This window comes from Gymnoscopelus braueri (assembly GCF_963280865.1).
Source record: "Gymnoscopelus braueri genome assembly, chromosome: 4".
Classification (NCBI taxonomy): domain Eukaryota; kingdom Metazoa; phylum Chordata; class Actinopteri; order Myctophiformes; family Myctophidae; genus Gymnoscopelus; species Gymnoscopelus braueri.
The window spans coordinates 59,282,639-59,303,162 of NC_137605.1; the positions used below are offsets into that span (position 1 = coordinate 59,282,639).

Below are 20,524 nucleotides of genomic sequence, written 5' to 3' on the forward strand. Positions count from 1 at the left end.
GATTCACTGCCCTTTGCTATTATTTTAATGTGTTTTATGCTTCTGCTTTTATTATTTTTCTTAAATTATTTGTAATTGTAATTGTATTCTTGCTCTGTAAAGCACTTTGAGCTGCATGTCATGTCATGAAAGGTGCTATACAAATAAAGTTTATTATTGTGTAGGGAAACACAATGTGATGTAACATGCTGTTATGATTGATAGGTTGAGAGAGGAGTGGTCATTAATAAACAAACTATAAGACACGAAGCTTTCTTTGTATAATGTATGATTCAATTCAGGTTGCACTAACTATAAGTAACACGCTAGTCATACAACAGGCACTGCAGACTTGTTTGTTTGGACAGCTTTGTAGGGAGATGGGTGCTGGTCATGACTCTCTGCTGTTTCACTCTGAAGTGAGATGGCTCTCTCGTGGTAAAGTTTTGCAGCTGGTGCTTGAGCTACATCATGAGGTCATGAGAGAGGACAAACCCGACATTGTAGATTTTATTTCCGACCCGGAGTGTGTAGCCAAATGACAGGATCAGCTGGGTGTCATCGGCATAGCAGTGGTAGGAAAAGTCATGGGAGTGGATAACAGCACCAAGAGATGTAGTGTAGAGAGAGAAAAGAAGAGGACCCAGAACCGAGCCTTGGGGAACCCCAGTAGTGAGCCTGTGTGGTTCTGACACAGATCCTCTCAGCATCACCTGGTAGGAGCGACCCGTCAGATAGGATGCAAACAGGGAGAGTGCATAGGACATTGAAGGCATGATTCAAGCAAATGTCTCATGGAGACTTTTGGCCCTCCCTCTCAGATGAGTATCCTGAACTCACTGCCGAGGCCATGCGAATAACCTTTTCCCACCACTTACCTCATTAAGTTATTGGTGAGTTGATCAAGCCAACAACACTGTTATGATAACTATAGAGCTGCCAATGATTCTCTCTCTCTCTCTCTCTCTCTCTCTCTCTCTCTCTCTCTCTCTCTCTCTCTCTCTCTCTCTCTCTCTCTCTCTCTCTCTCTCTCTCTCTCTCTCTCTCACACACACACACACACACACACACATGTTTATTTAAAAGTTGAAGCACTTACTACTTACTTAAAAGTCAGATTTAAATGTAGCATTTAAATGTGTTTATTATGACTACGCCAGTATTGCTACTGTTAATTCTGTGTTAAGTGTGCTGACGGGTTTTGTACAAATCTGTTAACACATCGAGTGCCAGAGGTTTTATAAAACAGGGTACATCCAGTACCATCGTTTCTTACCGTTTACGCCGATCTTCAGAAACCACCACGAGGACCCAGATGTAAACAAAGGGTGTCTGGGCGACTGGAACAATAATATTTCTACCGCGATCCGCCATTCCAGAGTGATCACCCGTCAAAAATGGCTTGTTTTGACCACTGTAAAAAAACGTATGGAGATATGGACCTGTATGGGCTGTATTCTTGACAAATACCTGACAGGTGAAAGCATGGCTACAAAGGTGGTCAAAAGAGTAAACCAGAGAACCAGATTTATGGGTAGAGTTTCCTCTTTTGTCAACCCTCAGGCCCTCAGGACCCTCTCAGGGACCCATGATTCAGCCCCTTTTTGACTATGCTTGCACCTCTTGGTACTCCAACACCTCAGTGTCTCTGAAGACTATGCTTCAAACCTCTCAAAACAAACTGATTCGGCTACTCCTCGGACTGAGGCCCATGACCCACCTTTCTCCCACCCATTTTGCCAGCCTAGGCTGGCTCAGGGTAGAAGACAGGGTTAAACAACTAAAAATGTGATTGGTCTTCGGAATTGTAAATGCAAATTTGCCCGAAATGCCCCCTATTCCCTCATATCTGAGTAAATACCTCCAAAAAGTTAGGAACACCCACAGTCACAAAACGTTAACAACGATCTGGTACCACCCACCTATAAAGCAAACATGGGCAAATTATTCTTCTACAGCACTGCCACCCAGGTGGAATAGTCTAACCCCTTCCCTCAAAAAGTGCAGTTCGCTGGGCTCATTTAAAACAGCACTGAAAAAAGGAGGTAGTACTATTTTCCTGTTTTGTATAGCATTTATTTAATTTTTTTTGTACATAGTGTTATCTTTTGTATTGATATTTGAACTGTGGTGCCACTATATACTGTATGACTAGGAATTGAATACCAAGGACATCATTGGAAACAAGACCGCAAGGACTTTTTTGAACTGACCTTTTAGACAAAGTATTTTAAATGTTACTGTGCTATTTTAAAATTTTTCCTAATAAAATATTCAATAAATATTCAAAGACCTTTTTCTCCAAATCCTATCATTGGAGCGGACGGAAGTGACGTATTTTGGGCTGACGTCACATCCGTCCATTCCCTTCTAAAGGGTCCTAGGATCATTCCTAAGTTGCGTTAGAGCGCCCCTTCTGAATTTTTGGGCGGTGTAGCCGGCCCTATAAGTGGGGTTGAGACACCTCGTTAGTATTAGTTTCCTGCACTGTGATTGGCCCAGCTGGCCCAGTTAGCTGTACTGTGATTGGCTGACTCTATTGGCTGACTCTATTCAGCACTGTGATTGGCTAGCAAGACACATGATGACATTAATAACCTATAAATAAGATTATGGACTTCCAAAAATCAATTTATTTTGGAAGTGAGCTTCCATCACTATGATGACCAATAAAGATTCTTTTCAATAAATGTATTTCTTTTTTGAAGTGAGCTTCCATCACTATGATGACCACTGTGATGACCACACCGCCCACTTCACACTGGGTGTGATTTTTTAAATATATACATATATATATATATATATATATATATATATATATATATATATATATATATATATATATATATATATATATATATATTCTCGTTTATGGCACTCGACGGGTGTATTTGCAATCACGAAGAATCTCGTGTTTGGCACTCAATGTGTTAATAGCGTACCACGCTGTGTTGCTAGTGGCTATTAACACATTCCCTGCCAGGTATTAATTAATTCCTTATGTAGCTTCTGCCAGGGTTTTTTACCTTTATATTGACGATCTCTCCAGAGCCACGGGAGCCGTGATGTGCGCGTGCATGTGAACAAAGCATGTCTGGTGGATGGGGGAGGGTCTGATCTCTCCACCAGAGAAAGAAATGGGCCAATAAGTTTATTATTTTAAAATGTAAGCACCTTTTTATTAGGACTATAGGAATGTTCATTTTCTGAAGTCTTGCTGCTGTTAATTTTATGAAAACCATCAAGATCAGTTAGTTGAAAAGCGTGCTGTCCGGTTTTGTACAAATTGAATATTAACTTAAGTTAGTAACATACCACTGTGTTGCCAGGTAGTGGCTATTTACATGAATCAAACTGAAATGCTGTTTGACAATTTTCAGAGGTATTAGGTCTTACTTTGTTCTGTAGCAGTGTTATGATAACTTCTGATTTGTCGAGATTAATTTTGTTGAGAATTTTGTGCCAAGGATTTAAGGACCAATACGTTTGTTTTTATTAGGACTATAGGGGTGTTTTCTGAAGTCTTGCAGCTGTTCATTTTATGAAAATCATTAAGATCAGTTTAATACGGAAAAAGTGTGCTGTCAGGTTTTGCACAAAAGCAATTTGAATATAAAATGATTCATATTGTAGTAGTGGTTTCTGTTTATGACCATGAAATGGCTCTGAATGATTTTGATTGAAAAGTTTTTAATACAAATAGTTCCAATGGCATCTAAATGTACACATGTGGTTGTAAGTATATGCTTATCGGCGTTGAGGATGAGGGGGTACCTGGGAAAAATTCTTCTCTCCAAGGGGTACCTGGGCCAAAAAAGTTTGAGAACCACTGCTTTAGCACATGCAGGGCATGCGAGGGTAGCGTCTATCTACAGCATATCATTCCATTTTGCCACGTGGTTAAAATCATTTTCATAATGATATGATGAAGATTGCAAACCGCAAGCTCTCCTGTAAGGATGCACTAGATGTGTGATGAGGTGGTGTCATGATGGAACGCACAACTCGCTATATTATGTCATTGCGTAGCCGTAGCCTATATCTCTCTGAAGTCTAATCTCGCTACTGGACATTTAAGTGTGGGCGCAGCACAGAGACTAATATGGTCTGGCAGAATCCCTGCATTATTCTATACTATTGTGAATACTACTATTATTGTATTGTAGTATAATGTAGTATTGCAGTATTTTTATTATTTTGTTAGTTTTAATAAACCTGGAAGTGACGCAGTGGACAGAAGAACAGGACACTGTTCTTCTGTCCACTTAAAGGTTAAATACTATTATTGTATTCTAGTATAATAGTATTGTAGTATATTGTAGTATAACAACGTCTCTTCTTCTGTCCAGTTAAGGATTAAACAACGGCCTGCCCCCCCTGCCAAGCCTCTGCCCCCCGACCCTTATGCCCCCACCAATCAGGTACAGCCACTGGTTGTCATAGAGACGTAGACGTTGTCTGTCTTGTGTGTGGTAGTTTTGTAGTGTCTTGAAGTTTGAGTGTATCGTAACTTAACTCTGTGTAATGTAACGTAGCGTAACGCAATGCAACACAATATAATATAATTTAACATAGCCTTACGCTATGTAATGTAACGTAACGCTACGCAACCCAACGCAATGTAAAGTAACGCTATGCTACGCAACACAATCCAACGCAATGTAACGTAACGTAGCATAACGTAACGCAACAAATATACGTCAAATAATGTCGGATGGATTCTGGCCATATGAGTCATTCATTCATTCATTCAAGATGTATTTATCCTTGAAATTACACTGAGTAATTAAACTCATTTGCAGTGTCGTCGAATAATACAATACGGTGCAATTCAACATCACAGTTGAAAAATACATTACATCTGGGAATTTGGAAAATAAAAGGCATACATGTGAGATATAAAAGTTGCAAATAGATTTTTTTTTACAAATTTCTAAAAACAATTACACATTGTGGTGACCTGTTTGGTCACCAGAGTTCTAAAACGACTCAAGGGTACTAGAGTGGTACTTACTGTCCTTACTGTCCTAATAATAATAATAATAATAATAATAATAATAATAATAATAATAATAATAATAATAATAGTTCAGTAGTATTGTAGATGGATTCTTTACTGTCTTTTTTCTCTTTCCCTCATTAATGGCTGCAGTCAGCAGGGAGCCGACCAGCTCCACCTAGCAAGCCTCTCCCCCCCGACCCCCAGGTACCACCTAGCAATGTAGTTACTGCGTAGTTACTGTGCTAACACAAACCCACCTAGCAATCATTAGTATGTAGTAACTACATAGTTACTCTGCTAACACAAACCCACCTAGCAATGACTAGTATGTAGTTCCTATGTAGTTACTGTGCTAACACAAACCCACCTAGCAATCACTAGTATGTAGTTACTACGTAGTTACTAAACACAAACCCACCTAGCAATCACTAATATGTAGTTGCTACGTACTGTAGTTACTGTGCTAACACAAACCCACTTAGCAATCACTAGTATGTAGTTCCTACGTAGTTACCGTGCTAGCACAAACCCACCTTGCAATCACTAGTATGTAGTTCCTACGTAGTTACCGTGCTAACACAAACCCACCTAGCAATTACTAGTATGTAGTTACTACGCCAGTTACCCTGCTAACACAAATTTTTGTTTGCACCTAGTAATCACTAGTAGCTAGTTACTAGGTAGTAAATGTTCTATTACAAACCTAGGTACCACATAGCATTCTGTAGCATTTATCATTATGTAGTTACTAGATGGTTACTGTGCTTACACAAACCCCCCTATTAATCACTAGTATGTAGTTACTGTCCATTGACTCGGTGTTCAGTGACTCAGACAGTGTGTTCATTGACTCAGTGTTCATTAACTCTGTGTTCATTGACTCAGTGTTCATTGACTCAGTGTTTATTGACTCACACAGTGTGTTCATTGACTCACACAGTGTGTTCATTGACTCACACAGTGTGTTCATTGACTCAATGTTCATTGACTCAGTGTTCATTGACTTAGTGTTCATTGACTCAGACTGTGTGTTCATTGACTCAGACACCGCCATGCTGGAGGACAGAAGACGGAGGAAGCGAGGAGGCAGAAATTTGAGTATTAGAATTAGGCTTTAGTGTTCATTGACTCAGACAGTGGGTCCTATTTTGTGTGTATGAATTGACGGGTCTTATGACTTAACTTAAGACCCGGAGGTGTGGCCAATGCTGTTTCGCTATTGTGAGTGGCCAAACAGCATTGGCCACACCAGGGGTGTATTGGTGATTTTTATTCCGGCCGAATAGTACTTTGATGACGTCAAGCGCACACGTGCGCACTGCACGCGCACACCGCACGCATTTTATTTTACCTTAAAGTAGTTAACATGTTTGTATAGGAAATGTTTTTTTGCTTATTTTTGGTCTTTTTAAACTAAATATAATGCAAATTCAAGGAATGCCATGAATTATAGAGCTTGAAGAACAAGAAGTTCATGGAAGCAAATGAGGCAGCAAGAGCGAGGTGTGTACCGGTGATGCAGAAGTCCAGAAGCCCTGCGAGATCAAAACACCCGGATGTCATAGCAACACGTCAAAAAGTGGAGGACGCACGCCATGCAGCTGGTCAAGACCTGTCCGCAGAACAACGCGAGACACTGAAGGAGGCCAAGCGACTTCTCTTTGCTGAGTACGACAAAAGGTCCGCAGAGTGGAAGCTGCTCAGGGAGAACACCAGTACAGCGAATCATGGAAGGTGATCAACGAGACGTGTGGAAGGAAAAGACCAAAAGAGGGACAGGTGGCAGGAAACAGCCCAGAAGAGAGAGTGACCACCTGGTTAACTCACTCCAGGAACCTTCTTGGCACACACCAGATAGTGGAAGGTGCCGGGAAGGAAATACCAGCAGTCCTGGGATCTCAACATTGATGACGGCCCTTTCACATCAGGGGAATTTGCCAAGGTCAAAGCCTCCTTGAGGCAGGGGAAGAGTGCTGGACCTGACGGCATTCCCCCAGAGGTAATCAAGAACTGCAATCTTGATGATGTCATCTTGGAGATCTGCAACCAAGCTCTGATGGAAAACATCATGCCAGAAATATGGTCTCTCTCACACATCGTCCCGGTACCAAAATCTGGAGATCTCTCAAAGCCTGACAATTACCGTGGAATCAGCCTGACCTGTATCATTGCAAAAATGTTCAACTGCATGATACTGAACAGGATACGGAGTGTTATCGACCCCCACCTCAGGGAAAACCAAAACGGATTCCGAGAGGGGAGAACCACCCTAGCCCAGATCCTTGCGTTACGGAGGATCATTGAGGAGGTAAAGAGGAACAACCTGGCGGCGGTGCTGTGCTTCATCGACTTCAGGAAGGCCTTCGACACTATCCACAGAGGAATGATGTTGAAAATATTTAAGGCCTACGATGTTCCTCCCAACCTACTCCGAGCCATTGGGACCATGTACACGGGAACGAGAGCCCAAGTGACAACACCCGACGGTAACAGCAAGGAGTTCAACATCCAAATCGAGTGAGAGTGCTGCAGGGTGACACCCTAGCCCCCTTCCTTTTTATAACAGTACTGGACTATGCTCTGAGACAAGCTATGAAAGGAAGGGAGCATGAGCTCGGCTTCACTATCGCGCCCAGAAAGTCTACGAGACACCCTGCAGAAACCCTGACAGACCTGGATTACGCTGGCGACATCTACCTGCTATCTGACCATATAAAGCAGGCACAGGAGCTCTTGACCAGAGTGGAGTTGGAGTGTGCTAGGGTTGGCCTCATGCTAAATGCAAAGAAAACCGAGGTCATGACCTATAACATCCCCCAAGAACATTCGCCCTTAACAACAACAGAAGGCACTGTTCTAAAGGAGGTCAGTGACTTTAAATACCTGGGCGCATGGGTCGGCTCCACAGAAAAGGACCTTAAGGTGAGGAAAGCACTTGCCTAGAGAGCTCTTAATGGCATGACCATTGTGTGGAAATCCAATCTCCCCCGACACATTTTCCCCGAACAATTTCTTCTCCGCGACCGTGGAGTCCGTTCTCCTCTACGGCTGTGAATGCTGGACACTAAAGCAAGCCCTACAGTCCCTGGACGGGTGCTACACCAGGATGTTATGTGTGGTACTGAACATCAACCAGGACGAGCACATTACCAACAAGAGTCTGTACGGGGCACTATCAGAAAAGATTGCAGTCAGGAGGATGAGACTAGCCGGCCACTGCCACCGACACCGAGAATTCCCGGTCAAAAAGCTCGTACTGTGGGAACCAACACATGGGCATCGATCAAGAGGACGTCCCACACCTACCTACGTGAATGTACTAAGGAAAGATGTTGGTGCAGAAAGCACAAAGGAGCTGGCCAGATGTATGGAGAACTGAGATGACTGGAGACACAGATGGAGGGCTCGTCTGAGGACGACGTAGAGAGAAACTAAAAGTTTGCTTTGAACAAGTATCTTTCTCTTCTTCGATGGTGGCTGAGGCATTGCTGCGTGCAGATACAGGATACTGGCAGCAGCGGCTAGTGAAGCCAAGATGCTATGTTGCTTACTGTGTAGCCTATAGATGCCAGGAGTGAGGACATTTCACCCTGCGGCAGTGGCTCAGGGGTAGAGTGGCCGGGTAGAGTGAACTGGAAACCGAAAGGTTCCCAGTTCGATCCCGGGCTCCCCTTGAGTTAATGTCGAAGTGTCCTTGAGCACGACATTGAACCCCTAATTGCTCCCGATGAGCAGGTTGGTGCCTTGCATGGTTTCCTCCGCCATCGGTGTATGAATGTGTGTGTGAATGGGTGAATGTAATGCACAATCTATGTAAAGCGCTTTGGATAAAAGCGCTATATAAATGCACCATTTACCATTTACACTCACTTGTAAACCTGTTATGCAAAGTAGCCATTTGGGTACTTGGCTCGTGAATCTAGGGGGGGGTTTATGTGTGTAATAAGGCTGCAACAACGAATCGATTAATCGATTAAAAATCGATTAATAAATTTGTTGCCAACGAATTTGATCATCGATTATTAATCGACAACGAATCGCCGTAAATTTTTCCAGTTTAATATACTGTTTTGTAAAGCGCTAGCCGTAGCTAAAGCTATGGAATGAACCTTCTCGACTCCCTTACACTCTGACGCATGCGCAATAACGACCGCGAAGCAAAATGAAAACAACGACGGTGGCCCATAGAGTTAAAAAATAAGCGGCGGCCCCGTGCAATTTACAGAGATTGTTTCACCCACAATGTCTTATAGAAAAGTATTACTGTGCACTTGCTTGGCATGGGATTAAGTCCACAATGTAATGCGGGAGCATTTCAAGAGCAGGCACGTTGCATTATGCATAGATCACCTCGTTGTGGCCTCGTTAGCTTGTTAGCTCGCTAGCCGCCAGGCCGGAAGTGGAAACGTGATGAAAGGATACAGTAGGCGGGCTGTACACCGGATCCGAGCACTGAGGATCATAAAGCTCCCGTCCCCAGTCCCCACCGCGCCGACGTCGGTAAATAGACACCCATTAAACTACTCTAGGGTCTGGGTCTGCAAGGTAACAGGAAAGGTGGGCACTAGGGACATCTGGGCACCTCGATGTAAAATTGGCTATTTTGTTCCAAAATGTAAAAAAGTTTAATATTTGGAAAATGTTTTTAAAGTATACATGATTAGAACAGGGCTCTTCAACGTTTTCGAGGCCAAGGACCCCCTAGTTGAGAGAGAGATGAAGCAGGGACCCCCACTACATATTGCATAAAATTGTGTTGCAGGTTAAACTTTTTCATAGATTTCATAGATGTTGCACTTTGATGTTGAATTAATGTTAATATGTATTTTAAACTGTCAATACTTAGTAAACCTGACCTTTCACTCTGTACTTGGTCTTTTCTGTTTTCACACCAAACCTCTTTCCCGAAAATAGCTGATCTACAAGCTCACTGCAGATTGGCTATATTTGGTTAAAGTTCTCCTCAGAATAGGAATGCTAGGGTTCAAGTGGTTAATGCAGAAAATAAATAAATCCTATCACGAACATTTGACTGCCCCCCTTTAGTTATTCTGAGGACCCCCTAAGGGTCCCAGACCCCTGGATTAGAACATCCTTAAACATTTGACAATCAAGGTCTAATATTTCTACAATTGCTACAAATTGCTGCAAAACCTGTATATCCAGTAGTTTTGGGGAATAAACAAGAAGTTGATGGATAAAATTAAGTCTGATAATGATGTACCGTGCATGTTCACATCATGTATACTTTACATTACTTAAGACCGTTTTTCTAATATCTTTATTTTAATATTTTGAATAAAATAGGCTATGTTACATCAAGGTGCCCAGATGTCCCTAGTTCCCAGCTATCCTGTATCAATTTAAAAGAGTATTGTTACCCTTTAGCCTAAAATGTGTTTTTTTAATCAAATCAAGCAGTCAGAAAAAGAGAAAGTTTTTATTTATTTTGATTAGTATTTATGCATTTTATGTATTGTATAACATGTACTTTTTAATTAATTATTCATCTGTATTCTCTTTATTGTTAGATAGAACATGCCTAAAACAACCTAAAATCAAAATTATTAGGTAATTGCTAAATAAGTGCGATAATCCGATTAATCGATTAATCGTTAAGATAATCGACCGATTATCGATTATGAAATTAATTGTTAGTTGCAGCCCTAGTGTGCAAGCGCGCGCTCCTTGCCGTGCTGTACCTTAAAATATTTACCAGCCACACGCCGTCCTATTCCGTGTGGCCCCCATGGCACCACTGCATAAAACCTGGTAATTAAGACGCACAAAATAGGGCCCAGTGTGTTCATTGACTCAGTGTCCATTGACTCAGTGTTCATTGACTCAGTGTTCTCTAATCTCAAATTGCTGTACAACCTTGCACATACCATATTCAGTGAACCGAAACAAGCACTCCCCAAAAGAAGTGGCTTGCATTGGGAATGGTGTACATGTGAATAATAACCATAGAATGGTGACAGGTTTACGGTATGTTTGATTGGTGGAACAGTTGTATTATTGTGTTGTGATTGGTGGAACAGTTGGAATATTGTGTTGTGATTAGGGATGCACGATATTGTTTTTTTGAAACCGATACCGATACCGATTATTTGCTGGGTCATATCGGCCGATACCGATCCGATACCGATATATTATATATTATATTTATATTGAGCTCATTGCTGTTTTTTTTTTTAAATTTGTTTTACTGGTGAAAGTTGATGGTAAACCCCCCTCTCCACTAGCCCTACTGTGATGAAAAATATTTATGGAATAAATACATTAATTATATACTGTATATTCTTCTAAGTAACAAACTTAACTATGACATCATTTTTGTATGCTATAAGCCATCACAGAATTATTTGAATCTTTGTATAACACAAAACCATATGTTATGTGGCCTATGGAACTAAGATCATTGAATCTAGTTTGTTATTAGTGTTATTGCGAACGCAGCGGAAGGAAGGCGCGCCTCCGCGCAAGTGGAGCTTACTATGAAACCGTGCTCGGGGTGTGTGTGTCTCTGTCTGTCTGTGTGTGTGTCTCTCTGTGTGCATGCACTGCCTGTGTGCAGCCGCCAGAGTGCGCCAGAGTGCAGGAATGTAGACAATGCTCTGATTAAAATGCACAACAGCCTGCAAAACGCACGCACACACACACACACACACACACACACACACACACACACACACACACACACGATGTCAATGTTCTCTCCCCATCACGGTGAAATAACACGGATTACAAGTCCGTAAATACACAATATTTTCGAGCTGCGTTCGCTTCCAGCGTTCGCGCGTCTTACTTGTTCATATTGTCTGTTGCCTAAATTAATTAGCCTCTGCTCTAAACAATAAAGCCCCCCTTAGCTCTCCCAATCACAACTCCCTGGAGCCACCACTGTGTGTGTGTGTGTGTGTGTGTGTGTGTGTGTGTGTGTGTGTGTGTGTGTGTGTGTGTGTGATATACAAACTAATCTTACCATAAATACAATCATTGTTTAGTTTATCACTATCTAACATTCTATAACATCAGCAGTGAGATTAGGAGTGGGACAGCTTGCTTCGTACACTACACTACAGATTGTAGGACAACAGGATGTCAAAGACAGAAACATTACCAGCTGAGAGCTAATTTGTGCTCATTCTCTGTGGTTAAATAAACAAGCAGCTTGCTTGTTCAAAAGCGGCCGCTGGTTGCACTCGAGTCGAGTAACGAGTGTTTGTTACGTCGATGTTAAATAACGAGGCAATGTACACATTCGTGTTGAAAATATATCCTCCGCAGTATCACTACTCTAATCTAATTTAAGATGTACAAGAAACCCTCTGACTGTTCTGGGTATGAACTATGGACGTGAAGAGTTTGTTTGCTGTTAGTTTGACTACTTGTCTGTTCACGCAGCAGCCTAGCCTAGCCTGCTGCTCAGTGCTCTGTCTGAGAGGCATGCAGAGCGTGTGGAGGGGCAACAGCTGACTCTCTTAAAGAGACAGAGACAGGCAGACAGACTGCTCTCGGGCATTTTATTAATGCTTCTCAATATCGGTGAATTTAATCGGGTTTATTTTGAGATCGGTTCGATACCGATATGGCATTTTTGGGCCGATATCGGCCGATTCCGATAAGTTACCGATTATATCGTGCATCTCTAGTTGTGATTGATGGATCGTGTTGGTGAATCACAGACTGATCAATGGCTTGATCAAGAAGGATCATCCATACATTTTTGGGAGATCAATCAAATTGAAGGTTCATCATTTGGTGTTTTTATTTAATCTGCATCAGTTAATTTGTGTTTGTGAATTAAAATCCTCCATCACCACACAAAAAATAGATATTTGATTTCTTCATCATGGAAATCAGCTGAAATTATGCGATCTGATTAAAGAACTAGAAAAAGTGCTCCTCGGAGCACAGGTCTCCGCCAGGTCAGGTAAGTTATTGTGGGCCAGCAATGTTTGGAATTCGCCAATCAGGATGGAATATGAAAAAGTTGGACGGAACCATCTTGATCACTTGACTTTAGAGATAATGGGTACCGATTTGCATGATGTTTGGACAAAATGTGTAGGAGTAGCCTAATATAAAAAAGAAAAATGTTGCAAAAAATCGGCCTCCTGGTGAAGCTATAATAGGGCAATGTTAAAAGGGTGGAATTTGTTCTTCAACGTAGTGCGAATGTGCTTGCATGATTTGTGGCATTTTATTGAAAACGGACAACTCCTGTGAACTTTAGATGTCAATGTTAGCCAAACAGGATGGAATATAAAAAATTAAATAGATCCATCTTGATCACATGACTATAGAAATTATGTGTACCGATTTGCGTGAAATTTTGATAAATTCTGAAGGCTTAATATCAAAACTTTTGTTTTACATAAGTCGGCCTCCTGGTGGCGCTATGAAAGGAAAATGTGTAAAATGCAGGGCAGATGTTTTTCCTTGACCTCTAGGGAGTGTGCGTGCAAAGTTTTACGCAGATCGGTGCAGTTATAGTTGAAAATGTTCAAGTGGCATTTCTTTCTCGGCCTAGTGGGAATGTGCGTGTGAAACCTCAAGGAAATCGCAAGCTTTTTCAAAACTGACCAATCCTGCAAACTTTGGAAGCCAACCTTAGCCAATTAGGATGGAATATGGAAAATCGGACTGATCCGTGTTGATCACATGACTATAGAGATACTGTGTACTGATTTGCGTGATGTTTGGATAAGATCTGTTGTAGTACTGTCAAAAAAAGTGTTTGCAAAAAGTGGCCTCCTGGTGGCACTATAACGGGCCCATGTGAAACATTTGGGGCAGAGGTTCTGCTCTGGCATCCAGGGAGTGTGTGTGCACAGTTTTGCTGCGATCAAGCCAACACTGCCGGAGATTAGCTGTACACAGAATGATAGAATGGACACACACACACACACACACACACACACACACACACACGGACGGACGGACAGGGGGTAAAACATACTCTCGCCATGCCTTTCGGCCTGGCGGAGACAATTAATGGATGTTTAGTGTTGCTGTTATGCTTCTAATGGTGTTCATGGTGAGTTGGGACCATGATTCATTTTAAGATCATGTGCTAGCTAACAGGTAGGTTGTGACTCAAAAGCAGTTAGGAAAGGATAGAATGAAATAATATGATATAATATTGATTGATTGATTGAATACTGTATTAGCACAATTATGAACCGCACAGGTAGTACAGTCAAAGGTCATGCTAAAAGGATTGTTTCCAATTTGTGTCCATTGTACTCAATCAGTGATACTGATTCAATTTCAATTCAAGCCCTAATCATTATATTCCCCTGTCTGTCTGTCTGTCTGTCTGTCTGTCTGTCTGTCTGTCTGTCTGTCTGTCTGTCTGTCTGTCTGTCTGTCTGTGTCTCTCTCTCTCTCTCTCTCTCTCTCTCTCTCTCTCTCTCTCTCTCTCTCTCTCTCTCTCTCTCTCTCTCTCTCTCTCTCTCTCTCTCTCTCTCTCTCTCTCCATCCAGGATTCAGTTCCACTCAAACCGTTGGTACCAAGGAAGCCGTTCCCCATGGAGCCTCCTCCTCTCCCTCAGTACCCTTCTAACCCTAACCCTCCTCTCCCCGAGTACCCAGGCTGTTCCACAGCCTGTACTCCCCTGCAGCATGGAGACAACGGACCAGCCCTGCTTCCTAACAGGTTAGATGTTCTGACTGTCCGAAAAAAGTTTGGACGGTGTGATTGGTTAGAAGTTGGGGATGAGTGTGAGCCATTTCTTTTCTTTGAGTCCAGGCTTCATTCTGCCATCAGTGAAAGCAGTGATAGTGTTAAAGTTTATACATAGTTTTATTATCTTTAGTTATAACCACTTAAACCCCATATGGTTGAGCAGAGTCCTTCAAGTCGCTATACTAGTGTCTTTTCTGTTTTCTGTTATTGTGGGGAAAGCGTTCGACGAAAATAGCCGATCGGCAAGCTCACAACACAACGCCGCGATTTGAGCTTATCGATCTGCTATGTTCAGTTAAAGCTTTCCCCACAATATGGATGCTGGGGTTTAAGTGGTTAAAGTTTATACATAGTTGTTTAGTTTTTAGTTTTAAAGCATTGATAAAAGACCTAAAAGACCTAAACATTAGGACGCAGATGTTTAATTTGGTTAATAGACTATCACGCTGTTTTATTTACATTCCGAGATCAGTTTCGCTTCCCAGTCACCTCCGCTTCACCCGGAAGCAATTTCAGCGATTTCCGGTTTCCGGTTTTAGCTTGAAAAATGCGCTAATGCGGCTAAAACAAGTTTTTTTCAACGGACAGCTCCACTTCTATTTTCTTTAGTCTGGGTGACGATCAGTCATCGGCGTCGTGTATCACATTGTATTTTAGCCCGATCAGAGATTGTCGAAAACGTCACATCAGGTTTATGACGTATACACTGTTTGGCCTGTGGGGGGGGGGGGGGGGGGGGGGTGAGTCAGCGAGTCATCGAGGTGTCATTTTGCTGCTCTCTGGTGGTTGATCCTCGTATGTGTTTAAAACCATGGCCAGAGAAACTTAAATGCATTTAAATAACAAAATAACAAAACAAAAAAACACGCAAATCGCTGGCAAGGGGGTGAGTCCATTATGAATAAACTCTGGCAGTCAATGGGTTAACTTTATTCTCATTTTATATCAATTTAAACAGAACAAAAACCTAAACCCAAAAATGTCAAAACCTAACACATTTATAGACTTAAACCTAGTCCAGGGTGGGTGAGGGATGGGGATCCTTATTCATGCTTTCTTATGTCAGGACGCCCTGACTGAGAGCAAAGTACTGATTCTCACTCCAAACCCAACACAAAATCCTTAAAAATAAAAAGCCACTTCCTTAAAACAGACTTTCAAATCAAGATGGCGAATGCAAAAATTCCTTAATCTGCTTTCTTATGTAAAGACGCCTTTGCTGAAAACAGTACTGTCCTCCAAAACACTACCTAACCCTATAACCGAAATAAAGTAACCAAAAAACAAAAAGAAACTAACACAATCCGCCCAGAAACCGTTTTTTTTTGCGCGCGTGCACGGATTTCGGCGCCCGATCCCCAGCCTTCCCAATTGTCAAGCTAGGTGTATCAGTCATGTTGTATTGTCTCTCCATCAAACGATATCAAGCGAAAAGGAAACATCGGTCGGTGACAACGCACAATACTCCAATTATATTTGTAATAGTTAATCCAAATTACCATACCCACCAATCCCCATATATTAACTGCATGGCCCTGCCTGCAGTCACACCTGTGTGTGATTGCTGCTCACAGAAATCACAGGAAATCACACAGAAATAAAGTTGAGAGAATGATGTAAAGAAACTAAACTAAAGGATAGTTGAACACCAGACTCCAAACATAAAAATGAATAAATCAATAGTTCTGTGGAGGTACTTCTGAAGTGAACAGCAAATTATTTTATTTAATTAATGAATGTATTTTATTATTTCTCTCACATTAATCAACATATCACCACTAGACATAAATATAAATTTGCTGAAATTAGCATGTTATCCATATTCGATGTTCAGGAGTAGCGTTAGTAGTGGATATAAAACATTTTATTACTGAAAGCTGGTGGGTGGATATGGAGGGTCTTTAAGGTAGCAGCTGCTTGGTATGTAATGGAGTGGAAATAGGGGTGTGGTGGGTGATATGGTGGTGCAAGGAGGGGTGTAGGGGGCTGTGTGGGGGGTATGGGGATGGGTGTGACGGGAGGGTATAGGGGGGCTTTCAGGTAGGAAGGGGACGGGAAAATGGGAGTGTGGCGAATGTCGGGGATATGGGGGGGGGGGGGCGATGAGGATGGGTTGGGTGGGGGGTTATGGGGTGGGTATGGGCTTGGGCTTCAACTCAACCGGGTCCGTTTGGGTTAGATTGTAATTTCAGACCCGTTGAAAACTCTAAATCAGTTGTTCTCAAACATTTTCATGTCAAGGACCCCCACATTAACATGCATTTGGCTGCAGACCCCCACCTGAAAATATTTTCTGCTAGGGAATGTTTTCAAGATTTATCAAAATGTTTCGAAAATAACCGATCTACAAGCTCAAAATGGCCAGTAATGGGACGTGTTGTGAGCTTGTAGATCGGCTATTTTCAAACAAAGTATAAAATAGGGTTAAAGTGATTAAACTGTGCCTCGTTTGCTGTGGACCCCTTGGAACTCCCTCAAGGACCCCTGGGGGTCCCCAGACCACACTTTTGAGAACCTTTTTTGCTCTAAAGATATGATAAAAATATTATTGTAATATAAATCCTATATTATACAACTGTAGAATTGAAGAAACTTCGAGAATTAATTATTTTTGCACAAACATGTCACACTTAAGAACTCAAAGGCCACCCTAAGAGTGCTATTCAGTGTGTGTAGATTATGTTCTTACCTGAGAACAGATCACAGAGAAAACATTGGAGTATACCAAAATCTTCTTAAAAACTTCTTATGTGGGTCTAAGAAAAAATGTCCTCTTAAGAAAGTGTGCGTAGATTCTGTTCTTACCTAAGAACAGATCACAACTAAGAAAACATTGGAGTATACCAAAATCTTCTTAAAAACTTCTTAAGTGGGTTTAAGAAGAATTTTCCTCTTAAGAACGGTTGCTGCATGAGGCCCATGTTCTGAACCTTGTTCTGAAGGCTCTGTCGGGGACAGAGCCTTCAGTTTGGCAGCCCCCACCCTGTGGAACTCTCTTCCAATAGGGATTGGTCAAGCTCCTGCTCCATGCTCATGCAACACTGGACTCTTAAGGCTGTGTGTCTTGAAAAGACACCTATTCTCTCAGGCTTATGGCATATAGTTGTTTGTTGTTTTGTTTGTTAGTTTGTCTGTTGGTTGTTCATTGTTTTTGAAAGGCGCTATATAAATTCAAGCTACTATTATTATTATTTTTTGTATTATTATTAAAGTGAATGAAAGAGAGAACATTATTTTTTCCCCCTCTCTGTATCACATGTTCTGTTCAAAAAAAGGGGCACGCTTTCTTCATTATTTGAATATATGGTTGGTGTCTTTGAAGACTGATAACTGTGACTAAGCTACCACTTGGGAAAGGCTATCATGATCAAATATCATCTAGGGATATAGACCTATTCAAAATACAAAACTAGAATTTGCAAATGTTGCACTTGAGTGACCCCGATTAGTGAAAATGCTGTTCACATCGTATCACAACGTGAAGTGTTGTGAGCTTGTAGACATGCCATTTGCTGAATGTTTGCCCCAGAATAGGCATGCTAGGGTTCATGTGGTTAAATAAGTTAATGAAAGAGATTGAATAATGTTTTTTTCCCTCTGTATGACATGTTCTATTCAAAAAAGGTTAGGCGATTTTTTCATTCTTTGGATTTATGGTTGGTGTCTTTGAAGGCTGATAACTAGGACTAAGCTACTACTTGGGAAGGGCTATCATGTTGAAATATTATCTAGGGATATAGACATTTTCAAAATACCAAACTAGAATTTGCCACCTTGAGTGTCCCTGATTAGTGAAAATTCTGACCTGGGCCCATGGACTAATAACCCCATGTAATAATCCTAACCTTAACCCTGATTCCTAGCAGGTTAGTGGTCAGTTACACGTTACTGTTTGGAACGACTCCCCTTGGTCTGCATATAAGAAAACATTATTGTTGATTATTTTTACTAACCCTAACCCAAAAAATAAATGAATTATTACATTTAAAAACTCTTCTTCATTGTGTTTCCTCCAGGCGTCCTCCTCTTCCTCCCTCACGACCCCCCCATCTCAAGAAACCCAACACCTCGCCTCATCTTTGACCTTTCACCCTCAAGGTTAAACTTAAACATTTCACCCTGTGGCATTCTGGGTACAGGAAGTACCAAAAGCGACTAATCTGCTCTTCAGGAAATGGTCAACTTTTAAAGAGAAATTGAAGAAAGGAACAGTTGAGAGTTGCACTGCAGTGACCTCTTGTGGTCACACAGCTACACTGTAGGTTGAATGTTGCATTGCACTGAACTCCTGTGGTCACACAGCTACACTGCAGGTTGACTGTTCTGCTGCGCTGACCTCTTGTGGTCACACAGCTACACTGCAGGTTGACTGTTACACTGCACTGACCTCTTGTGGTCAAACATCACATTGCAGCAAAACAAACATTAATGGTCATGGCAGGTTTGGACGGACACGGTTTGATGGACACGTTGACCGGTGTAGAAATTTAACCTCTGACACTGTCATCCAGGCCACTGGCTACTGTGTGACAGACATTGCATAAGGACCTTTTACATAATTTACTGTGTGACAGTCAGACATTGCATAAGGATCTGATACATAATTTACTGTGTGACAGACATTGCATAAGGACCTTATACATCATGCATTTTGTTACAGACATTGCATAAGGACTGTATCCATAATTTGCTGTGTGACAGACATTGCATAAGGAACATATATGTTACAGGGAATTTGGCATTCGTTGGGAAATTGGAAAGGTATGCTAGTTTTTAGGCGTGGGGCTTCGGCGCGAGGAGGGCTTTGATGCGAGGTGGAGGAGCGCTGAAAATAAGATGGATAATATGAGAGAAATATTCTATGACAGGTTGGATAGTGAAGCGGTTAGCCAAACTGAGCAGAGTAACGCTGTATTTTTAACTCGCAAGACGGTGATAATAGTTGTTGTCCATGATGGAGGCGCGCCCACTCAGCTAGTCGACTCAGCGCCGTCCGAGTTGTAAACCGATAGGGGGAGAATAGATCTTTTCATGGGTTACTATCCACGACACTCTCTAATTAGTGTGCATGCGTGCGTGTGTGTTAGATTAACGTCACCAGTCGCAATCAAAGTGAATCGATAACAAAGGGGGAAGCGAGTTTCCCTGTAACATATACATAATTTATTGTGTGACAGATATTGCATAAGGGCTGTATACATAATTTACTGTTTGACAGACATTGCATAATTGACCATATACATAATTGACCCTGTGACAGACATTGCATAAGGACCTTATACATCATTTACTGTGTGACAGAGACATTGCATAAGGACTGATGACCTGCATTGGAACAACTTTCATTTTAGCCATTTCCAGCCCAATGTCACATGTGTCACATGGTGGCTCACAGCACATGCCTTATTACCCTAAATAAAAACATGCCTTATTACCCTGGATGTAAAAACATGCCTTATTGCCTTGAATGTAAAAGCATGCCTTATTACCCTGAATAAAAGCATGTCTTATTACTCTGAATAAAGTGACCATATTTTTACACTTTCCCTCTTACCAATGTCTTGAAACTGTTGGAGAACACGTTCACTGAACAACTTATTAATGTGATTGTATGGTTGACTGGAGTCTCTTGGGTCTCTTTATGTTATTGTCGGGAAAGTTTTCGCTGAAAAAAGCAGATCGGCAAGCTCAAAGTGTTTAAACACACGACATCTTCAAGTGTTTTAGTTGCAATCAAATGAAGCAATGAAAAAACTGACCCGGAACAGGAAAACATGCATGCTGCCACCTTCTGGGAAAGAGAAGTACAGTCACTGCCTTAGTGTCTCACAGCCTGTCAGCAGGGAATG

At 41.7% G+C, this 20,524-nt stretch overlaps 1 protein-coding gene across 3 annotated transcripts in view; it reads left to right on the forward strand.

The window, feature by feature from the left end:
- Positions 1-20,221, forward strand: part of adam15 (ADAM metallopeptidase domain 15) — a 193,119-nt gene extending 172,898 nt beyond the window's left edge. For 2 of the 3 annotated variants that reach the window (XM_080427256.1, XM_080427257.1), the window contains 2 exons: positions 14,473-14,645; positions 18,692-20,221. In XM_080427256.1, coding sequence (XP_080283382.1) covers positions 14,473-14,645; positions 18,692-18,758 — 240 coding nt within the window. In that variant the 3' untranslated portion in view covers positions 18,759-20,221. Of the gene's footprint in view, positions 1-4,328; positions 4,401-5,131; positions 5,186-14,472; positions 14,646-18,691 lie in introns of all 3 variants that reach the window. The other variant, XM_080427255.1, reaches the window with a different exon arrangement.
- The last annotated feature ends 303 nt before the right edge of the window (positions 20,222-20,524 follow it).